The sequence below is a fragment of the Phalacrocorax aristotelis genome, chromosome 9, assembly GCF_949628215.1.
Source record: "Phalacrocorax aristotelis chromosome 9, bGulAri2.1, whole genome shotgun sequence".
Lineage (NCBI taxonomy): Eukaryota > Metazoa > Chordata > Aves > Suliformes > Phalacrocoracidae > Phalacrocorax > Phalacrocorax aristotelis.
In genome coordinates, this window is record NC_134284.1 from 30,262,410 (window position 1) to 30,286,762 (window position 24,353).

Genomic DNA, 24,353 nt, shown 5'->3' on the forward strand with positions numbered 1-24,353 from the left:
CTGCCGTCTGGGCCAAGAGGCTGCCCTAGAAGTACGGCAGTAGGTCCAAAGATCACCACTGACCACAGAGGGGAGGGGGAAAGCCCCTGTTTTTTTTACCTAAGCTGGCAGCTTTATGCAAAAAGTGCAGAAGATTTTACCAGCTTGGAAGCTATCTCATACCAGTATTTTAAATGACTCTGACAAAAATAGAAAGTGAAAATGTCAAAAGAAAAATATATTCCTTTTCTTCTAGCTGATTTACCATGACTGAGACCAATGAAAAATTGCCTTTTAACAGACGATTCAAACTATAGTGAACCCTGTTTCTGAAAATAACCCACAGTAAAACAAAGCTTTTAAAATACTCGAGTTCTACCTAAATCCCCCGGATGCATAAAGATCCCAACTGTAAAAATAGGTATTTTAACTAAGCCCTTGGAAAGCTGCACCTAAAACTGAAGCCAAGTGGTTACCTGTTTTGTGCACAGTGTCATGAAGCCAATTAAGCGGGGAGTGGAGAAGCAGTAAGCGTAGGTTTTCTGCAGAGACATAACCCAGGGAGGGGCGACTTGTGTGGATGGCAGCAGCAAACTGACTGCTCCGCCTTACCTGGCAATCAGCAAGCCGCAGTTCCACCATCTGCTGCATTTTGGGAGTCTGGGGGTCTGACCTCAGGGACAATTTAGTTTTGTCTAGCCATTGTTCCAGCTCGGCAACCTGGGCCTGGCACACTTGGAGGATCGTTTCTGGCTCAGGCCTACTGCCATCCACCGCTTCCTCTGAGTCTCCTGCTTTCCCTCGAGAGCCCCGGGTGGCGTTGGGAACAGGAGGTGGCGTGTCACTCTGAAGCAAAGCACATGAAAGAAACGCGGTTATCTATCTGGTTTTTTCTTTCATTCCCCTCCCTTTACCAGTGGGAAATGTTTAATTTTCACACCCACAGAGCTCCGAAACCACTCTGCCGCTGAGTTCCCAGATCTAAAAAAAAAAAAAACAAACAAAAAAAATCCAAACCGAAAATACCCCCCCAAAAAAAAAAAAAGGGAAAAGAGAAAGAGAAAAAGAAAGGGAAACTCGGTAGTCAGGCAATTCAGGATCTGGTATAACAGGTTTATAGGCAGCAATTTGCATTTGCACAGGTATACCTGAGCACACAGGAAGTGGGATGACTCACCATTAACCAGTTCTCCCCTGAGGAGAGATGTTTTTCTGTAGGAGTCAGATGTAAAAGCAAAGCAGTTTAAAGCTGCAAAGCAAGCTGTTGGGCGGTGCTTATAAGCTACAGGTATGTTCAGTTCCAACAGTCAGATATGCTTTGTTCAGGTTCTAGGTCACACAGAAAAAACCACTCTTGTGTAATTCTTTCTTCTTATTTGCTCTCCTTTAAGAAGCAATATTGTACATTTCCGTAATAAGGAGAAGTCTAAAGTGCTTGGAGATATCAGCAGTTGCTTGGAAGGCTGTACAGGTATGTATATACCTCCACACATGCAAGTACTGGTACTTAGTAAGTAAATCAAGTACAACACCACAAGAACAAAACTACCTGTACACTCCCACAGCTCTAGAGCATACATTCAGGCAACTGAGATGGTCAGTGGTAGTGCACAAGCTTGATGTTAAAATGGGAATTTGCAGAAAATCAGAGAGCAAAAATACGTTATTTCAGCTATCAATGTCTTAAACATTATTGTTCTTGTTTGCCTCTGAGACAGTATGGGACAGTGTCATTAAACATAGAAAATAAATCTGAGTATACAGATCCCAGAACAGTCTATATATGTCTATCGAGGTATACATGACTAAAGAAATAAAAATGGACCAGTTTACTTCAACCTCCACCCGAAATTTCCAGCTCTAGTTCTAAGCCGGTTTGGTTTAGTTAATTCATTTAAAAAACAAAACATTACACATATAATACTGTGCATGACACCCTTTCATCACACACGTATGTGTACATAAGCATTTAGTTTACATCATGCTCTGCCCCTCCCCAGCTAGATATTGTTACTGCAGTAAATTTTATCTCCTCCCTCTACAGAAATAGAAACTCAGACAGTCAAATTAGTTGAATAAAATAAACCAGTATCATCTGTTCAGATGTTCATGCACATGTCATGTGTTTGTGTGCCAAGACCACGGAGGTGGCATGGAACGGACAGCTACCAAGGCTCAACTGACATGCAGTGGACTCATAGAATAGTTTGGGTTGGAAGGGACCTTTAAAGGTCACCAAGTGCAACCTGCCCTGCAGTGAGCAGGGACATCTTCAACTAGATCAGGTTGCTCAGAGCCCCGTCCAACCTGACCTTGAATGTTTCCAGGGATGGGGCATCTACCACCTCTCTGGGCAACATGTGCCTGTGTTTCACCACCCTCATGATACAAAATTTCTTCCTTATATCTAGTCTAAATGTACCCTCCTTTAGTTTAAAACCATTACCCCATGTCTTATTGCAACAGGTCCTACTAAAAAGTCTGTCCCCATCTTTCTTATAAGCCCCCTTTAAGTACTGAAAGGCTACAATAAGGTCTCTCTGGAGCCTTCTCTTGTCCAGGCTGAACAACCCCAACGCTCTCAGCCTGTCCTCACAGGTGTTCCAGCCCTCTGATGATTTTCATGGCCGTCCTCTGGACTCACTCCAACAGGTCCATGCCTTTCCTGTGTTGAGGACCCCACAGCTGGGTACAGTACTCTGAATGGGGTCTCACCAAAGCAAGGTGGTGGGGCAAAATCACCTCCCTTGACCTGCTGGCCATGCTGCTTTTGATGAAGCCCAGGAAACGGTTTGCTTTCTGGGCCATGAGTGCATATTGTTGGTTCACATCCAGCTTTTCATCCACCAGTACCCCCAAGTCCTTCTCGGCAGGGCTGCTCTCAATCCCTTCATCCCTCAGCCTGTATTGATACCGGGATTTGCCCTGACCCAGGTGCAGGACCCTGCACTTGGCCTTGTTGAACCTCATGAGGTACACAAGGGCCCACTTCTTGAGCTTGTCCAGGTCCCTCTGGATGGACCCCATCCCTCGGGTGTTTCAACCGCACCACTCAGTTTGGCATCATCTGCAGACTTGCTGAGGGTGCACTTGACCCCACTGTCTATGTCACTGATGAAGATATTCAACAGTACTGGTCCCAGTACAGAGCCCTGAGGGACACAACTCATCACTGATCTCCATCTGGACATTGAGCCATTCACCACTACCCTCTGGATGCCACCATTCAACCAATTCCTCATCCACCGAACAGTCCATCCAGCAAATCCATATCTCTCCAATTTAGAGAGAAGGGTTATTGTGGCAGGCTGTGTGAAATTCCAGATAGATGACATCTGTAGCTTTTCCCTTGTTCACCGATGCAGTCACTCTATCATAGAAGGCTAGGTTGGTGAGGCAAGACTTGATGAAGCCATGCGGGCTGTCTCGAATCTCCTCCCTGTCCTTCATGTGCCTTAGCATAGCTTCTAGGAGGATCTGTTCCACGATCTTCCCAGGCCAGAGGCGAGGCTGACAGGTCGGTAGTTCCCAGGGTCCTTCTTTCTACCCTTTTTAAAAATGGGTGCAATGTTTCCCTTTTCCCAGTCACTGGGAACTTCACCTGACTGCCATGACTTTTCAAATATCCTGGAGAGTGGCTTGGCAACTACACCAGCCAGTTCTCTCGGGACTCTGAGACGCATCACGTCTGGTCCCATAGACTTATGTATGTTCAGGTTCCTCAGATGGTCACAGACCTGATCTTCTCTTACAGTGGGAGAGACTTTGCTCCTCCTGTCCCTGCCTTGCAGTTCGTCCACTTGAGAGGTGTGGGAAGAGACTGCCAGTGACGACTGAGACAAAAAAGTTGTTGAGTACCTCAGCCTCCTCCTACTCTGTTATTACCAGTTTGCCAGTCATGTTCATCAAGGGGGCTACACTTTCTTTGACTTTCCTTTTCTGGCTGACATGCCTGTAGAAGCACTTATTATTATTCTTTGCATCCCTTGCCAAGTTCAGCTCCAGCTGTGCCTTGGCCTTCTTGACCCCATCCCTACACCCTTCCCAGGATATCTGCCCCTGTTTCCACTGCCTGTGCATCTCCTTCTTGTCCTTTAGTTTCACCTGCAGCTCTCAACTCAGCCATGCTGGTCTCTTGCCTTCCTTTCCTGATTTCTTACAGCTGGGGATCAAGAACTCTTGCACTCTATGGAAAGCATGCTTAAAGATCTCCCAGTTCTGTTCTGCTCCCTTGTCCCTAAGGGCAGTTTCTCAGGGTATCCTCTTGACTAGACTCCTTGAAGAGCTGGAATTTTGCTTTCCTAAAATTCAGGGTCCTGAGTTTACTCTTCACTTGAGCCATATCCCCTCAAGACTGTGAATTCCACCAGTGCGTGCTCACTGCAGCCCAGGCTGCCTCCAGTCTTGATGTCACCAATTAGCTCACTTGCATTGGTGACCATCAGGTCCAGTACTGCATCCCCTCTGGTAGGGCTGTCTATTACCTGGCCTAAGAAGTTATCCTCAATGCATTCCAGGAGTCTCCTGGATTGCCTACAGCTCACCATGCTACTTTTCCAGCAGATGATGGGCTGCTGAAGTCCCCCAGCAGGATGAGAGCCTGCGAACACAATGCCTCCTGTAGCTGGAGTAAGAAGTCTTCATCAATGGGCTCTCCTTGATCGGGCAGCCTGTAGTAGATACCAACCACAAGGTTCCCTTTGTTGCCTTGGTCTCTAATTCTTACACATAAGCTTTCAGCCTGCTCATGGCTATTCTTCAGAGGCAGCTCTTCACAGTCTATTCATTTCCTTATGTAGAGGGCAACCCTCTGCACCTCCTTCCTCACCTGTCCCTTCTGAACAGCCTGTAGCCATTGATAGATGCATTCCAGTCATGGGATTCGTCCCACCAAATTTCAGTAATGGCAACTAGGTCGTAGCTTTCTAGCAGCATGGTGGCTTCCAACTCCTCCTGTTTGTTGCCCATGCTGCATGCATTAATGTAGACACACTCCAGCTGGGCTGTGTCTCCTTCTTAGAGGAACACCCCTGTTTCCCTGTTGGCGCCTATTACCTCAGGAGCCCCCAGCTCATCTATGTAAGACTTCAAGGGTGCACCAGTGTAGCCAGCACACCTCACAGCAACAGGCTGAGGACCCTCTCTAGCACATCATCCCTCTAACCTTGGTGTGTCATCCCACAGCTTGCCCATGACAAGCCTGATATCATCCCCCTCCTCCTTCAAGTCTAGTTTAAAGCTCTGTCAATTAGACCTGCTAGCTAACGAGCCAAGGCCCTCTTCCACCTTTGAGAAAGGTGAAACCCATCCGACACCAGCAGGCCTGGTGCCGTGTAGACCATCCCATTATCGAAAAACCCAAAACCGTGGTGGTGACACCAGCCACGAAGCCATGCTGGCTGGGTTTTAATAGTTTGCTATGGTTTTTTAACTATAAATTAAATGTTAAGCATGATGGGAGGAGTCGGGGGAGTGGGAAATGAAGTGACATGGGGGCCTGCTCCTGCCCCAGGAAATGACGGATTCTGTCTTCTTCCATGCTCTAAACCCAGGAAGAGCTGAGGCTGCTCGGCTACCAGTTTGCTGCTCCTGGCCTTCCTGGAGCATTCATGACTGCCTCCATATGGTCTTTTGTATATAGCCTATAGGCTGCTGCCCACTCCTCCCTTAGCCTGTGCATACCTTCCACAAAGCAGCAATATGTAGGAGTGTCAACCTCCTTAATTTCTCCTTTAGCTGCCACTTAAAAAATCCCAGAGTTGATTTATGTTTACATCACTTGAACCCATCCATTCATGCCTGTATGAATGCCAGCATCTTAATTCCTGAAAATACTCCATTTTGTTCCCTAGTAAATTGCATTTTCAACAAGCAAATCAAAATGTATTTACTATCAGCCAAAGTGGCCATACGAAGAGGCCCACAAAGGGTTGTAGGTATCCCACCATATTGTAAATACTGCAACAAACTCCAGTAGCATAACCATAACGAAACAGGCCCTCTGCCCACGAGGTAGGTTATACAACAAGCTCAGGTCACATTGTTCAGGCTACTTCAGGCCTTCAAACTCACCGTAGCCTGACTGCCATCTCCTGTGCCAGGGCCTTCAGTGCTCTGCAAAGTTTGCATAGATGTTTCCTCACTGCATTTACTGTGTGACTGCATTACCTCATCAGCATTCTGTAAACAGAGAGGCAACAGTGGAAGTATTTGTATCATTAATGCCTTGTTGTGCTAGAGAAGCCTCAAAAGTCAGCAGCCACGCAACCTACACTGGTCCTGGCCCAAGAGCATTCAGAGACAGAAATTCTCTTATGCCTGTAACATTGATATATAGAAACTAACAACTGCAGCTATCACAACATTACCAAGACTCCATGAAGAACAGAACAGAATGTCACCAAAATTGTAGCTGATTTGGTGTCTTAAATGCTGGTCTTCTCACGTACAAAAGAGAACCTCTTCCACAAATCATCCCTCAAACGACTGCACATTATACAGCCTTTGGAAGAATTAGTGAAACAGATAGCTGCTACCAGATGTGCATTTCTATCTTTGCGGTTTTTGTCAGGCTAGAAGAAATTAGTATAGAATCATGGAATCACTTAGGTTGGAACAGACCCTTAAGGTCATTGAGTCCAACCAATATGTGGAACAGGAAAAGAGATTTTAAATGACAAGATTTAGTGTGATATGGAAGATGGAGGATCTGAATAAGGCCATCATGTCCTGCATTTCTACAGTTCTCTTGCTTTGAAAACTTCAGCAATACCTAGGACTTATGCAGATCTTTTCCACAAAGATGCGTTCCCATCCCTATGGAGATAAACCTGAGTGCATTACCTGAATGATACCATCCGACAAGGTACCAGAAGACCAGGAGGTTACGCTGTCTTCCTTGTGCCTTTTACCATCTCTTTCTGAAGGCCAAAAGCTTGCATCTTTCTCTGTGGCTGTACTTCCCTTTGAAAGCAGTAACAGCTCAGCATTAGCTTGTGAACAAGAAGCTCAGATATTCCTTCAGGAAATGTAAATTACTGCAAACCTTTAGTAACACTTTGCTCTATTTCTCCTTGTTTATCTATCTTTATTGTGTTTCCCAAACCCCACCTCTTCCCTTGCTCTACAGCTCTGCTACAAGATGAATGGCAGCTGGATGACACTGGTCATTTTCTCTAGAGACCTTATAGCATCCTAATTTTTTTTCCAAACTATTTAAAAAACAAAACAACAAGAAACAATCTTTCTCCTGTCCTGTCCCCTAAAAAGTCCTGTATTGCAAAGAAAATGGCACCAATGAAAGTGCAGAATCAGAAACCTTCACACTGAAGTGCTTGGACCAGAGTAGTAAGACACCACCCTATCCAAGCTGTCTGGACTTCTTCACACTGTCTAGCCATGGAGTTTCATCCTTGCCTAGACTAAAGCAACCCATCCAATACTCGTCACCTCTTGCCACATTTTCTGTTGCAAGGATGCAGCAAAAAGGCTAATTAATATCCATAGCGAGGAATTCAGAGAAATGGAGATTCTTGAAAACTCCATTGAGGCCACAGTCCCTCACAGGAGATGTGGATGACAGTAGCTGGTCCCTACCAGCCTAGGCAGCCTGTGAACTGCCGTGTAAGTGGGTAGCTAGGCTCACCAGCACTTCTGCACATTCCTGATTTCATTCAGGTACACCTCTTTTAGTCTGTAGGGTACAGGAAAGCTTGCAGAAAGCTTCATGGATTTTTTTTTTTCTTTTTCCAAAAGCTATTAACTTTATGACACTTTATTCCCAGCTTTGGTCCTCTGAAGTTCAACTGGGCATTCAGACATCCCAGATTCAGAGCAACCTGTTAAGCAGTGTCTCCCAGTTTCTCCCATTCTCCCAGAAACCTCTCCTATCTTAACTTCATTCCCAATAGTCTGATCATGCCCTTTTTTTCCTTTGGCTCAAACATACAAATAATTTTTGTTGTTTCTCTTAAGTTTTAGCACTTCAGAGGCTGCCTAATTGTGTTTGAACCCCACCCTCACATATAAACATTGGTATTTAGGCCCATATTTTACCACTAACACTTCCATAAAGGGGGTATTACTGTATAAGCAGTTCCACCAAAAGCAGGATGACACATCACAGAATGAGGTGCTGTGTAATATTGGTATTGTAATATTGGTAGGCTGGCTTAAGTGCAATTTCTTAGTATTCTGGAGTGGTAACAGATATTTCCATTTTTTTCTGAAGTATTTTGGATTTACACATTTTTCATAATTTGTCCTGTACCAAAAATTTTACATATGAGATATATACTGTACTCACCTTGCTGTTCAAAGAACAGTCTTCTGATTCTTCATCTAAGGAAGGTAGAAGAGACATCTTTCCTCTTTTTTTCAACTACAAAAATACACACAAAGAGACAGTCCAATTATCCATGACAAGAATAGCAAAAGCCTCTTCTCTTCTGCCTGAATACCGAAAGAAAGTTACCACTTGGGGTCCTCTTTTGGAGAAGCACTGAACATACCACCCTACATTAAAGTATCTGAAAGCTGCAGTTACTAAGCACCTATGAAAATCGGGACTTTTCTCCATGCTGTAATATTTCAACATCTGAGCTACAATTGGGACAAATTTCATTTTGCTCCATGAAAACAATTTACTGAAAATCCCAGAACAACTGATTGTCAACAAAACTACACATCGAGCATTTTGCTGTTGACTGCTTGATGCAAACTTCATATTGAATCTGCTCATGCTAAAAAACAACCAGAGGCACACCTCTCTCCTGCCTTCTCCTAGACATGCATCATAGTCCTTCTGGGGCCATTCGGAAGCACAATGGGGAGGAGAAGTAGTATTGATTCACAGCTGCAGGGGTGCTCCTCTCTCACATGCCACTCCTCCTGGAAGAAGAAGGGTTATTTACCTTCCCTCTTTGGCTCTTGGGTAAGCGATTGCAATGTGGTGCTCCACTTACCTGCTGACCAGAAGCATCAACCCCAATCAAGTCACTTTGTGCTAATACAGAGGCTGTGTGTTCGTCTCCTGATTCAGGTACTTCTTGCTGTAATAAGCACTGGTGAAGCTCAGAGATTGAATTCTTCGTCCTGGTAAGGATATCTTCCTTTCTTTGGCACAGCTTTATGATTTCTTCTTTTACAGCTTCCATTTCTCCCTAAGACGCAACAACATCTGTAAGCATGCATTTTTCTTACTTAACCAAACAGTAATGTAACAGATGATACCAGTGATGCATCTTACTCGGACTGGGGCTATTTCCCCTTTTTCCTTTTTCAGGGCTTTGGGACAGTTCCCCATTGTCACTGCAGGAGATGTCCAGATACATGAAAACCAGCAGCAACAGATTCAGCTCAGGTCAGCGCTTGCTGTCTGTAATGCAGAAGCTAGTAGTCTGGAGGGAAATGTGAAAGGCTGGATACTAATTCTAACTAGGTCCTGCATAGCCATGGGCATACGAGTTTCCTTCAGAACAGAGGGAATGCAGCTGGGTTACATTACTCTGTGTGTCAGAGCAGGTGATATTATTTCCAACTACCTATTCTGGAAACCTGACTCAAAACACTTGGGATAGCCTTGATGACAGCAAAGAAAGCAATAAAGGTAGCTCAGGGCTGGGTGGTCTTTGCTGAAGATGGCCTAAAAGAAGGAAACAAGCCATTCAGTGGGTTGTAGTGACATGGCTAGGGCCAAAACTATCCCATGTCTTTGAATGTGATATAGGGAGCAATGGTCCCCAACGAACTACAAGGAAAATATTTAATGTTCTGCAGGGATTAAACAATAATCCAAATAACTCTGCACTAACAAAGAGGGAAATAAATCTGTCTTGGTCTCCTCCCTAGCCAGTGTTGCTGTAGCCGGTGTTCTGCCCTTAGAGCTTTCTGCTAGGGCCTTTCCTTGGAGAAAAGGGTGGCCAGTCTCCAGGTGAGCAGAGCACGCACAACAAATAACAGAGTAAGACAGGGCAAGGAATAAAATGCCCCACTCCCTCCATTACTGGAAGTGCTGAAGCTCTTTGAAGCATCGTTGCCTGCTCAGAAAACTGAAACGTGGCTAAATATCCTATTGCGCGCTGAGCTCAGTCCATCAGAGTGAGCTTTGATGCTAGGCTTGAAATAAGAACAGCATTGATTCCACACCATGCTCTATCGGGGTGTGAATAATGCTATGCAAGTAATAATCTGTGACAGATGAAAGCAGTAAAACTGCTGGTTCTCTCTCAACTACAGCTTCTTCTGTTAATAATGCTAGTTTAGCTGCATGACAGGGAAGACCGAGGCAGGAACCCCAGCAAATTTTCCAAGGACATGGGAACTCTGCTCAGACAAGGATGTTTTTTTCTTTTGTACACCCAAAACCACATGGTAAAATATTCCAAAGGTCAGAGGCAAATAAAAGCCATTGGAATGAAGAAACAGCCACCCAGGAATATTTGGCATATATTTATAAATGCCCACTAAGAACAGTACTTCTATTTGTTTCATTGCAGGAGGAGACTTTACAGCAGACATTTACCAGCTACTGTTTTGCAAACTTAACTAGCTGAAAACCTCCTCAGAAACCAAGTTTTCATTAGCATTACTTCTTCATCTGAAGCCCATCAATAAGGTGGGCAATTCCATTGCCCAGTTCTATTCATGAAATGCTACAACTGTCAAACAGGTTTTCTTCTAAAACAAGAGCTATTAAACAGAAAGTCCTACACTCAAAGACAAAAACAAGTAAGAGTCAGGAAATGAGTCATGCTTAGTACTAGCATGAAGCCTTCAACCTCCAACCACCTGAAAGCAGAGCAGCTATGTACTTAGGAGCCTACTGAGTGATTATAGTTATTAGGCAAGTACAATGTACGTGTATTAATTTTATTGTGACTGACTGCAAACAGCTGAGCGTTTCAGAGGCACTTTATAAATAGTTATTACACTTAATTAGTAATTTCCTGACTTCTGCAGTGCTGTCCTTAAAACACATCTTATTTTTACATTAAATAATCAATTCATCCATTACAGAAAGCAGCTGACTGCAGGGAGAAAAGCAACATGTGTTTATCAGTTGATGAAAACAGTGTGGCAGTGAGGATGAGGAAAGGAGTCTACAGAATCTAACCCTAACCAGAATCACCAACAGTACCAACTGTCAGTGATCAGAAATGGACTCAGTTGTCTCCTTATGCACTATCCCAAGCTGCCACCTCAACAACATTAGCAGGATGCTGAGCACAGGCAAGCTGTCAGCTGTCATGAAAATGGCACTCTCAACTTTCCTTAGAAGTTGCTATAGGTACAAATGACACATCAAAGTCAAAAAGAAGTATATCATGAAAGATATACCCAACTTACAAACTAATATTAATTGTATTATCTCTCGGTATATGTCAACTTATGTATGCATAGACAGACCATGGTATTCAACTGCCTGCTTGACTGTGGCAGGTGGGGAAAGCACACTGCTATTTCTCAGTGGTCTGCGTTGTCATGATTAGTGTTAGTCAGGACAAGTAACAGACATGAGAGAGAAAACAATAAAACCCACCTCTGGACAATGAGTCTTCTGAGCCAGTGGTTGATCTTCATGTGATATTTCAACCAAGTGTTTCTTTAAGGATTGTTTCAACTTTTCAATTTCTTGCTCACATTCTTCTGCTTGCTTTACAGCTTCCTGTGAAATAGTAATTCTCATAAATAATTTTGAACTAACTAGTACAGAAACAAACCAGTCAGTAATGCAAAAAACTTGTACTGAAGAGGACTGAAGCCTCCTTTGCATCTGTAGTTACATGTAAAAGAAACTGTGTTTGTTCTGCTAACTTTGCACAACCCTATCCTCACAGTTTATTACTGTTTGTCTTTGGCAAGTGAAATGGCTCTATATGTAAGTTGAAGTACCTGCTCAAGCAGGGGGTCGGACGAGATGATCTCCAGAGGTCCCTTCCAACCCCTACCATTCTGCGATTCTGTGTATAGTGGGGTGCTCTGCCTAGGAGCACATCTCTGCTTACTCCAGAGCAGAGCTTACTCCAGAGCTATGAATGTGGCTACCAAACGCAAATGGAGCATATTTAATAAATTCACTACAATTTACAACAGGTTGAGGAAAAAAAAAAGAAAAAAGAGAAATTACAGGGTTTCATATCAAGTTAGAAAGTCTACCTACCTGGTTTTTATTGGTGCCGAGGTCTTTGCTGCCAGCTAATTCTGCACTAACCAAAAATGAACTGTGCTGTACACCAGGCAGACACGGCAGCTCAGAGGATAAGCCAACCGCAGTATCTGACAATTTGAATACTTCCTATAAAAATGATAAGTGCTTCCACTTTGTGTGAGCTTCCTCTTCTTACATGACTTACAGGAAAACATATACATTATAAACAGCTGAATTCACTTTTACTCGTTTGACAGTGACAGCAAAATCTCATCAACCCCCATGCTTTAATGTTTGTGCAAAAATTGGCAACGTCCCCACACACACCACTCATGTTTGTCAGCCACAGCCACAGTCACAATGTCTCAGGTAATTAAGAAACTACTACATCTACAAATCAGAATATTTTGTGAAAACATTTAATTTGCAGAACATTGGGTGGCTCTGTGTTTTCCGACCCATGGGCTGAGAACCAAAGAATATCTAAGGACTATTCCTCAGGTGTCTGCTTTTGCAGGTAATGAAGAAAATACAGCCTATTGTCAATAGGCTTGAACTTACTCTGCGGACAACAGGACCTGAACAGCCTGACAGATTGAAAAATCTCTCTGCAAAGCACACACAGACTCTGCCTTTCAGAGCAAAGAGTCTCTCCTGCTATGAAGGTAACAGTGCCATTTCTTCAGTCACTTCCTCACAGTGAGACTCCCTCTCAATAGAACACAAACTACTAAGGTTCTAAATGATTTTTTTTCCTTACTTACAGGTTTTAAAAGGAAGAAGGAATTATTTTCCCCACTTAAAAAAAATAAAGCCGAATTGGAGAGGAAGATACCTAATTGTGGACTATAATCTTAATGCCATAGCTAAAGAATCAGAGGAGGAAAAAAAAGAGTAGGTCTTCTCAGTTTTAATGAGAAACAAGAAGTCTTTCTAAAAGAGAGTTTCTCTTACCCATACCTTCACTTGAACATGAACAGGACTGTTTAGTAATAGGCAAAATGCATACCACCTCAAGTTGCCTTGACTAGAGAACATGAATACTCTGTATAGAGACTCCAATGTCTTCCCTCACAGGCAAATATGTGAATATAGCCACTTGCCCAAAGGTAACTCATCTAATTTCCAGCTTCCCACCAAGGGGCAAAAAAAGATCTTATTTTATTCTTTTCCTAATACAACACAAATTATGCCATATATGTGGCACTGAGTCTCTTTCTAGAAGTGTTGCCCCTCTTTTGAATTATTTCCTGCTTAACATTTGCTCTTTACTTTTCATATTGCGGTAATACTAGAAGACCTACCCATGGAAAAGGTCCAACTGTTGTACAAGCAGGCAGGCATTTTATTTGTTATAGAAGAGCTTACTAAAAATGAACACAGTAAATAATCAAATATGCAAATACTGCCACCCTCTTGCACAGAAAACCAGAGGAGCAGCTGTGGCTTCCAGCTCCTCTTCCTGATGACGTTCTTTAGGTAGTGGTAGGTGTGGTACTTGACTGGCCATAATAAAAACATCGGGCAACATTCAGCACCGATCTAAGCCACCTAAAACCTTACCCAAAGCTTTTATACTACCTGTTACAGGTTTTGTTTCTGTTACACTTTTTCAGGTGTTACACTGCAACTTAATTATACAAAAGTTACTAGTGCAATATCCTATTGCATCGCTGATAGCAAAATATGGGCAAAAGCATCCAAATGCTAAAATTTCAAAAACTAATCCTCAGGCAAAAAATGACTATGTATATATTTGTACAGGAAGCTTGCCTCCGATCTCCTTTCCCTCTGTCAGGATACTTACTACCTTTCTAATGCAGCATTCAAAATGCCGTCCTTTACTAGCTTTATCCTTTGTTATGTCTTAGCTGGTGCTAGACTTGTATTGTAGTACTGCTGCTTTCAGCCCATTCAACACGGCTGGAAAATCTTTTCTGCACAGTTTGATATCCTAGCTGCCAAGAAATGCAATTTTTCCAATCTGTTTTCTCACAAAGAAATTTCACTCAGCTACAGATTATTGGATGCCTGTAAGATAAAGGCAAATGCTGAGTAAAAAGGGTTACAGCTGTTTCAAAGAGAAGGAAAATCTAAACCTTGACCTAATGCTCCACATAAACCAGCTAGAAGTCTCATGATAACAATTTATAACTGCGAAGCACCCTATTTCTGACAGTTTTAAAGTGTTTTGAAAATTCTCAAGTATTTAATCTGGTAACTCTCTGAAAAAGGTACACCTTCCCACATCCATTCTTCAGACATAAGAAATTATATGGACAAAAAAAAAGGTCATAGGGATCACACAGATTTTGCATAGTCATTGCTTTTTTCCAAACTCCAAGCATGTATTAGTCACGTAGCATGTCTGAGCCTTTATCTTGGTGGCGTTCTCTTAATTTCACAAACTGAAAATCAAAAGATGGACGTTCACATTTTAGCTGCCACTTGTGTCTGCCTGGCCTCCGACATGCCCAGTAAGAAGTTAAGTGTTCTAAAGCATTCTGCTTTACTGTAATAGTTTTGGATAACCAAATCAGCAGAGATACTTATCATTTTTCTAGGTGCTGCTATCATCCTGGCGAGAAATGGATGGGACACATGAGAATTTTCATACCTCTGCTGACGTGGGAACATGCATAACCAAACTCCAGATTGCCTCCAAGTGTATCTACCCTGGGCAATGGTGCATGGTGCAGATATCCCTGAACTAAAACCTTCCTGAGCTGGTACAACCACATCACTCAGTGAAGTGCTGCAGAGATGCTACTTCATGTTCACAGCCAGCATAGCTGTTTTGTAACTCACACTGCCCATGAGTTAATGCTCGCTGCCTCCTACAGCCGTGTGCCACACCAATGCTGTTACATATCACTTCTGTTTCCAAACCTGGTCTGGCCAACATCATCTCCAAGCCCCCTGTCACATGTTCACTTGTGCACATGGAGCTGGGCAGGAGTTGGCCTGCCTCCAAACAATGAATTAACCAAGCGACAGTGACAGAAAATCATCATTTTCCCGGCTCGCTGATTTGGGAAGATCATCTTTAGTAAAAGACTTTCTGCTATTAATTGTCAGCAATTTCTATCTAATAGTTGCCAACAAAGAATTTCCATGTTCAAGATACATTTAAGGACTTGAGCGTTGCAGATGTGAGCACCTCTGTGTAACACTGGACTTCAATCATCAGTTGTGCAAACCTGGGTCACAAGACACTTGGGCCTTCATTTCTTCTACAATATGCTAAAATACATGGTGCCAGTTGTGACTCAATTGGAAAACCTAAGTAAATTTCAAGACTATCCAGTGTGCCTTATTGTAGTAGCGAATTACACAGGAAAAATACAGAACAAAAAAAATGCCCAAACCATTACATAGAAGACAAAGTAGGTGTACCATATGCCTGTAAAAAGAATATTGTCTAGTGATGAAAATTATTATAAAGTAAAGATGGCAAAAAACTCCAAGCAATTACCTCCAGTATGTTATTTTGTTCCTTAGTAATTTTTTCTAATTTCTTCAATTCTCTCAAGAGTTGTCTTGCTCTTTGGAAGACTGAGAAAGGTTGCATTTTCACCCCTGGTAGCTGAAGTCCTTCTTCATAGGACTGTATATGAACAATGGTCTTCTGCATGGGACCAACATGATCAAGTATAACCTATTAGGATACAGGAGAGACGATGGATGTGATACTGAATTGGGAAAATAAACACTGAAAATTTGTATTACTGTCAGGATGTGCAAATTTCGCTTTGGTGAGTTTCCCATATATGAAGGAAGAATATTTTAATCCTGGAAAAAATAAGTGAAAATCCATGGTGAGGTTGTCTAAAGCAAGAGGAAGATATTACTTATATTTACAATTCTACTTTTTCTGCATATATATAAGGTTTGCACAGTGACAAAAAAAGGGTCACATTCAGATTAATTACTATTTCCTACGCGTGTTATTTCAAAGTAGCACAGCTTTGACAGTGAAGACAGTTCAAAAACTGGTGCAAACCCTTTGATGTCACTCTAGACAACTCTGGTTTTTCTTTTTTGTCCTGCAAACCAGGCATGAAATACCCTATGTTAAAGCTAGCCATTTTATGATGGACCTATAAAAAGTCTTATCAACGTAGTTGAGGTGATGAACTGGGATAGAAGCCAGGAGAAACCTCCAAAGATGGCTTTCCTGTCAAATGCAGCATTTCATATCACAACACCCCAAGCGGATGTACAGTTTACAGTCACCTTTATCAGTTTTGGATGAACAGAAATGTGCAGTTTCATACCACAACACATTTTATAGAAGACTCAGTCATCAACTTCGGAAAGATAGAATGGCAATACCAACTCACAACTTCTTCCTTCTCCTAAAGAAATATGAAATCCTACTGAGACCTTATTCAGCTGGGAACTTCAGGAGAAAAAAAAATATAAATGAAAACAAACCCTCAGCCTTTTAATTACTAATGTTTTTGTTAAATTTCCTCTCAAGACAATTATGTTTTAAAAGGCCCCAACTGGAGATACTTATTCTCCCATCCATAAGCAGCCTGTATCAGGAATTTTTTGTTATTATCATACTATCCATGCTTCAATTTAAAATAAAGAAGTAGATGAACACTATTTTCCAGAATAAATATTACTTTAGTGTTTTCCACATAATGCAGCCATTACAAAATTGTTCTCTGGATAGCAAAGCTATGAGAGGTATGATGACATTTTCATCCCTCCCCTGAAACTGAATTCATACTTTTTGCATTTCAGGCAGCTAACAATGTAGACTGCATGTGGTATAAAAGAAAAGATACCGTAATGCTTTGCTTTACTTCTCTCAAGCAGAGAAAGAAAAACCATCTGGCCAAGGGACATTTGCAGTGAAGTCCCTGCATGATTAAATGATTTTATGGCAAGTCACTCCAGCCTATGTTTCCAGAAACATCTGCTAAATCTTGCCTCCATTTTTTGAAAAATAGGGCCTGATTTTCAGACTTCCAGGTTACTTACTGTTCGATGCTAAGTAGAGTGATGTGCAGCGTTTATGCCAGGCCATAAACTTTCCAAAAACGGAGACATTCAAATGTGGCAGGTATGTCTGACAACGTGCGCTTAAGTTACACACCTGGGTTCTCTATTGGCATGTTCTCAATAGTGCTTTAATTTCAAATTTTTTCATTCAAGCCACGCCTACGCTTCTTGAAGGGATCTCCCAACAGTCTCACCTTAGGGTTTACATTGCACAGTTGTCTCGGAGCATGTAAATTGGATGCATTTCAAACGACACTAAAGCAGAAGATACTCTCCAGAAGACCCTCTGAAGACACCCAGCCACTAATGGATGTCCGTTCTACAGGATAAATCCAAAGTAAGCCCCCAGGACACATAAAACACAGATATCGGGTCTTCCGCACCAACTGTTCTGCCCTACTAGTGTGCTCCTCTTGGATTGCACTACTTGCTGCTGTAGAAACATATATCATGACTGAAATAATACTTTCAACCTTTGACCCGAGAGTTAGAATTGTTGTGGTACTGACATTTCAAAGTCATATACTAATAACTTGTTCATGGTAGTTTGCAGTCACGAAAGAGCCTTATGCTTGAGAAAGCATATTTATGCTAACTTATGCTTAAATATAGAGGGAAAAAAAACCACCTATATAGGAGTTTTCACAGACCTGTCCATGTTTAATTTGCTCTTTTGGAGAAAATTCTAACAGATCTTCTGATGACAGGATTGTCTTCATTTTGGCAATTTCTTTCTCAAGCACTTTCACGTGAGATTCAATGGCATCCAATTCCTAGATTTTGGGAACAAGAGAATTTGTAGACAGTACAAATAATCAAGCCAGCTTGCATCTCTGTCTTTCACTTAAATTTAGAAAGAAATACTGAAAAACAAGTGCAGCATATGCAGGATATGCTAATGGATGTTACCAGTCAAAAGACTAGTTATTATAAATCACATAACATCCTAACTTCTGTAGGAATTAAAGTATCTAAAGGTCACCTGGTCTGTTTTAAACCCTGAATACAGAATTGAAATATCCTTGAAAAGTCACATTATAAATTACCAGTAGTGATAAGATGCTTTTCCAGCAGTGATAGTTATCAGCATAGGAAACTGGTCTAATTACACTATTGCAGCTTCCTATATGAAGAGTCTTATGTCCGATGGAAAATGGATCTATACAGTACACCTGCTTGTGAACTCCCATGGAGTCACAGAATAAATTAGGTTGGAAGGGACCTTGAGAGGTCTCTGGTGCCCATCAGAGCAGGTCGTTTGGTGCCTAATCCTGTTGAGACACGAGTATCTACTGGGATGGGGATTTTATGCCCCCTTTGGGCCCCTGATCTGGTGTTTGACCAATCTTACTCCAAAAAAAAAAAAAAAATCCTTCCTAATATGTAGATGGAACGTCCTTTGTTATAATTTGGGTCTGTTACTGCTCATCTTTTCTCTGCACACCCCAAGAAGAGTCTGGCTTTATCATGCCTATAGTCTCCCATTACACAGCAGTAGACAGCAGTAATACCTTCCCTCCCACCCCCAAGCTGTCTCTTCTCCAGGATGAACTGACTCAGGTTTCCCAGCCTTTCCTGTGCTACAGCCCACCAACCACCTTGGTAGCCTTCCTGGACTCACTCCATGTACGTCTATGTCTTTACACTGGGAAACATAAAACTGAGCACAGCATCCAAAATATGACTTCACAGGTGCCAAAAAGAAAGATCGCTCCCATGGACCTCTTGGCTACACAGCCCAGGCTTTCTCGTTGCAAGGCCACACTGCTGTGTCATGATCAACTTGCTCGCCAGGACCACCGGCCCTTTTGGCAAGGCTGCTTTCCAGCTGGTTGGCCCCCAGCCTATATTGGTATTTGGACATGTTCCCTCATGGGTGCAGGACTTTGCATTTGCCTCTGTTGAACTTCATGAGGTTTCTGGTAGCCTGTCCAGGTGCCTCTGAACACAAGACCTACTCTCCAGCAAGATAAGCCCTTTTAATTTGCCAGTCAACAAATCCTGCATTTCTCCTTCTAAACAAGGAGTTTCATCAATACTTCTGAACTTTACAGCTTAATTAGATACCAAACACCTTCTGATGGTTTGTTTCCAAACAATTAATCTCCTCACTTGGCATACCTACTAAAACCAGCACACCTTTCTTCTATGCAGGCAATATAAGCTGTATTTCATAATATATGGTGAAGCTTTGATAAAAGGCACTTAGAGATCACCCAAACTTACATCAGCCACATGCTGGATCTGTGGAAGAATCTCTGCTATCTCATGCTGTAAAGTTGCTACTTCACCGTTTATTTCATTTAGCTGTTGCATTACACTGTCTGTTTCAAAGACTGATGTTAGCTCCTCCAGCTCCAAGTAAACACTGTGTAGAAGATTTTGCTTTTGCTCTGAGTCTTCCAAAGCCATCTGGAAACAAAATAAGAGCTTAGTTTGATCCATCAATGGTGAACATGAAAGTTTCACAGAGGTTAGGACCCAAAGGAATCAGTTTTAATTTTATGTATGTCATTGACCATTGCACCTATTCCCAAAAGCTTAGTTCACATTAAAACACTTCACCCCTAGGAGAACCGAACTACTGCACCCTGCAGGCAGAAAACTGAGATGCCCTGATTTTAAGGGAATCAATTAGACAAAATAAGCCTACATGAGCATGACAAAAGGCATGAAGAGGAAGACTTCAAACTCCGAGAGAGGTCCCACCCCCCCAAAAAAAAAAAGAAAATTATGAGATACTGGAGAAGATTCCTCTCCAGCTCCTGTGCCATGATCAGGCTGACCCCAAGTACATTAACAAGACATGTCAGCCAGACATCTGAAAAGGGTTTTCTGCACACCAGCCTGCAGACAGCAGGTGTAACAGAATGCTCCAGCAAATATCTGGCTAGTTGTGCATGATGGGGAGATTCTTCCCATCTTCTGCAGCTAACTGCATGAGCTTTTGGATTAATTACAGCAAATGCCTTAATGAAGAACAGTGAGGGTTGCAAGAAATGCATGTGATCCACTGAAGGAAAGGACTGAAAGCATGCCTCAGCTGTAATGCAAGCCTTGGGTGCATTTCCAAATCCACTATTTTCCCAGCCCAGAACACATAAAACACTCCAAACCACAAACACGGGAGACAATAAGCTTTTGTTACAAAAACATTCAGATTTTTGGAAATCACAGTCTCCCCATTGTGGTTACGTGCAGAACAGTCCAGAACAGTCAGCTACTTACACGGAATTTTTATTACTTTTAATACAAAAATCTATGTTCAGAGCACCAACTTTCTCTTTTGGCCTAATCCAAGGAGTGGACATTTGGAAAACTCAAATTTCAGATACAGAATTACCAGAAATCCTCTCAGCACTTGCCTGGCCCTGATCTTCCCTGTAATATTGCAAACATTTGATTCTTGAAATCATCAGTCAGAATTACCTTCAGGATACAGTGAGAACTGCCTTCCAAATAACAATTCTCTTCAACATCTAACACACGAATACCAAAATAGCACTTTATCCTTTTTGGATCATGTACACACAATACAGAACGAACCATACACATTCGGGCAGTAAAAACTGATTATAGCCACACAGTAGGGTACCAGAAGACAATCACATATTTTTGGAAGACACATGTACTACAAGTTCAGCACTTTCACATGACATGTCCAACACGGAAAAGTACCCATCTATATTACATGAGTGTCAACTGTAACTATTTTTCACTTAAAGCATTTATTGAAAACAGTAAATTATTTGTGTCAGTAAGGTTTAAGAATGCAAAATCGTGTCTGTACAGAGCAACAAGACCTCAGGGGAGGTTTAGATTGGATATTAGGAAAAATTTCTCGACTGAAAGAGTGGTCAGGTATTGGAACAGGCTGCCCAGAGAGGTGGTGGAGTCACCATCTCTGGGGATGTTCAAAAAACATGTAGATGTAGCACTTCAGGGCATGGTTTAGGAGGCCCGGGGGTGTTGGGTTGATGGTTGGACTTGATGATCTTAGAGGTCTTTTCTAACCTTAATGACTTGATGATTCTATATATCTGCATTAACACTCACCTGAAGGTCATCAGTATGTTTTCGTAAGCTTTTTGCAGAGCCGTTTTGAGCATCTGCTCTTAGCAAACTGTTGGTGTTTTCTATCCAAAGTTTCACATTCTTCAAGAGTTCATCGTATTCTTCCATCTTGTTGGCAGCCTAGCAAATGACAGGATTTTACAAAAAGGCACAAATGCATTTCTATTCTCTGTATAGGATAAACACATCTATGAACAAGATTAAAAGAAAAGAGAATGCATTATCATCAAGGTCGGTTAAATTAGTATGGTGAAATAAAGATCATAATTTTTCTGAAACAGTTTCATGATATCAGGCTGTCTCCTCTAATCAAAAGTAATTTTGGTGCTTACGAGTTTACATTTCATGGGGGCATTGTTGCATTTATACGACAATGTTACTTTAATGGATAGCCCATCAGCAGAGTCACAGAAAGCCACCTCATCACCCATCCAGCGGCATTCCTCTTGCTAACACCCGTCAGCCATGGTGCAGAGCCAGTCCTTTGGGGCAGCAGCTGGAGGTGAAGTTTGCCACTCCAGAAACTCTTAGCTACAATAAGCCAACACACTGACAGCAGGCTTTTGACTCTTTACTTACTTGACAGCCTCTGACGATGTTTTATGCAAAGCCTTTATTTTGTTTTTTATAAGACGTGATTAAAAAAAAACAAAACCCTTTTACATTTGCATCTACCTTGTTTAAAATGGCAGTTCTGCGCTCGGCAAGCTGTGAGACCTGTTGGTACTGCTGAAGGGGGCTCACTAAGATATCCATCAACTCCTGTGCGTGAAAGGAATCCTGCTCTACTATATCATGCACCTCTGCATCCAGTTCATTGAGTTTGTAATGCCAAAGGTCCAGCATATCCCATATTTGCTGCATGTGGAGAGAGGGGAAATGAGACATAAGGTCAGGCTCAAAGATAACAGCAGAGTTATTTGTTCTGCGTGTGGGGCATGTGGAATTGCAAAGATTTCAGAACCGATATGTCAGGAACAGAATACTCTGTTCCTGACATCTACATCCTGGCATATACCGGTGTGATTCACAGTTGAAAAAACCACGTATTCTCCTGTGAGGAATAATTGGTAAAAATTCACCATCTAAATGCCTGCTTGTACTTCTCCTTTTATAGACATAAAAACGAATGGAGGGCCACTTCACACTCCTGCTAAACCAGGCTCTGTAGAAACAACCAAAAATCTTTTGGCACGCACAAAATTTTTTTGGCAAGATTACCTTCTGAACTTCTTTGGCTTTTGCAATGTTTTCACTCTTCTGTTGTAACATCTTTTCAATAGCTTGGAGGCCATTGTTAATACTTTCTGCTTTTCTTTTCAGCATGTACTGAGGAGAGCTCTGCAAGATTTCAAAGCTAACCTGTCAGAGTAAAACGATAGGAGAGATTACAAAGATCTGCTTGTTTCTGTGTAAACCTCACCAAAAATATTCAAATTCTTTCTGTTTCGCTTTACTAGTCACTTAAAAAGACAGGAAGGGAATTACATTTGCAGGGAGAAGCGTTAACATGAGCAGGTTCAACATTTACATGATGTTCAATAATTTCATCTCACTTAAAAACGACTGGTCAAGAAAGGCAATCCCTGAAGAAACAAACAATAACACACTGCAGCTGCCTGGGTGCTTCGCTTCAGCTGCCCCTGTTCTAATCTGTAACAGAGTCTAATCATGCTGCATTGTGGAAAGGGTCTCGTTTAGGTTCGTCCTGCAAGAAATGTAGAATGACACCTTTATGTCTCAGCTGGCAACTATTACTTCCATGTAACAAGGGAATACGGAAGTGCATCAATGTGTAGTGAATTTCTAAATATAAATTTAGAGATTTATTACTAAAATAAAAGGCTCTGAGCCCTATAAAGTGTGTGGACCTTATTTTTACTCTGCAGAACTCCACAGAAATTATTTTTATCGGTACTCTGGAGGGCCTGATTTCCTACATAAAGATTAAAATTCTCGAGTAAGCTGAAGCTGAATAATTGCCTGAGCACAGAACTGAGCGACACAGTCAGGTACCAGGTTACTGTGGACTAGATGAAGTGCAGGGAGTGAGTAAGTCCTTGCTCTTAGCCCCAAGTAACATCTTTTCCTACTAAACCCTGCTAGCTGTTAGGGTCAGCCAAGCCCCAGGAAATTGTCAAATGATGGTAAATCCTTTGTGTGCTGCAGCCCTAGGATTTATGGGGCATACGGACATTGAACAGCTTTATGCTGAATTGATGCAAAAGACTTCTAGTTTAGTAGTTATTCTGGTTTGAAGCTCCTTATACTGAAATACTTCATCCTTTTTTTGGAAAGAGGAATTAAGGTTATTAGCTAGTTAATTAATTATTTATCAATTTTTGTTTCTTAATTTCATTAACATTATTTATTATTTATAGATTCCAACATGTAGCGTTAGAACAATATAAAATAATACCCATAGTAAGGTATTGTATTGACAAAATTGCATTAATCAAAATAATTATATAGCAAAATGAACTACAGTGCTCCTCTCAAATACTCATGTTATGCTACAAAAAAGCTACGAAGTGCAGTCTGCACTTAATGCCTAAGACTCCTTGGAAGAAAGGAACTCAGACTGTAATCACTAAACACTTGACTGTTATTACTGTCCTGGTGTATACCAAACACGAAAAATTATTGATGTTTGTAGTGCTAGTTTCCAAAATAGAAGAGAAACATGTAGCTTCCTATCTTTCCTCAGAAAAACCATCTGGTCATCAGTAGGGCAGGATTTTAATTTCAAAACTCCTTACTGGCATAAATTTATATATTTTTCACATAACATACATGGCATCAAAAGTACAATTTATTTTCATTTTTAGGTTAGCAGATTTAGAAGAAAGCACAATGCCATTAAAATATGACAAGTTAATTCAATTTAACATATGCTGGTATCTCCTAGTATGTAACTACACTGATCTCCAGTTCCACTAGGATTTATTTTGTTTCCTAAATGCATTTCAAAAAATTCCAAGACAGTTTATATTGTTTTCCACTACATAAATGTGAAAAACAAATGCCTTCTAGTTTCCAGGACCAGTTCTTTCACTCCAACATGTAATGTGTGCATTGGGACAACCTTTATCTCAGTAAATGAAACAGTAAACAACAAAAAAAATCCAAAGCATCA

The 24,353-nt window shown here is 41.6% G+C and overlaps 1 protein-coding gene across 1 annotated transcript in view; it reads right to left on the minus strand.

Annotated features, from left to right (window-relative positions):
- Positions 1-24,353, minus strand: part of SYNE2 (spectrin repeat containing nuclear envelope protein 2) — a 197,256-nt gene that overhangs the window by 82,161 nt on the left and 90,742 nt on the right. Inside the window, exons 57-68 of the mRNA XM_075104124.1 lie at positions 22,439-22,579; positions 21,893-22,075; positions 21,200-21,337; positions 19,370-19,555; positions 17,794-17,916; positions 15,603-15,785; positions 11,519-11,644; positions 8,943-9,140; positions 8,285-8,359; positions 6,823-6,942; positions 6,052-6,159; positions 592-825 (exon numbers count right to left, since the gene is read on the minus strand). Of these exons, the coding sequence (XP_074960225.1) occupies positions 592-825; positions 6,052-6,159; positions 6,823-6,942; positions 8,285-8,359; positions 8,943-9,140; positions 11,519-11,644; positions 15,603-15,785; positions 17,794-17,916; positions 19,370-19,555; positions 21,200-21,337; positions 21,893-22,075; positions 22,439-22,579 (1,815 nt within the window). The remainder of the gene's footprint in view (positions 1-591; positions 826-6,051; positions 6,160-6,822; positions 6,943-8,284; positions 8,360-8,942; positions 9,141-11,518; positions 11,645-15,602; positions 15,786-17,793; positions 17,917-19,369; positions 19,556-21,199; positions 21,338-21,892; positions 22,076-22,438; positions 22,580-24,353) is intronic.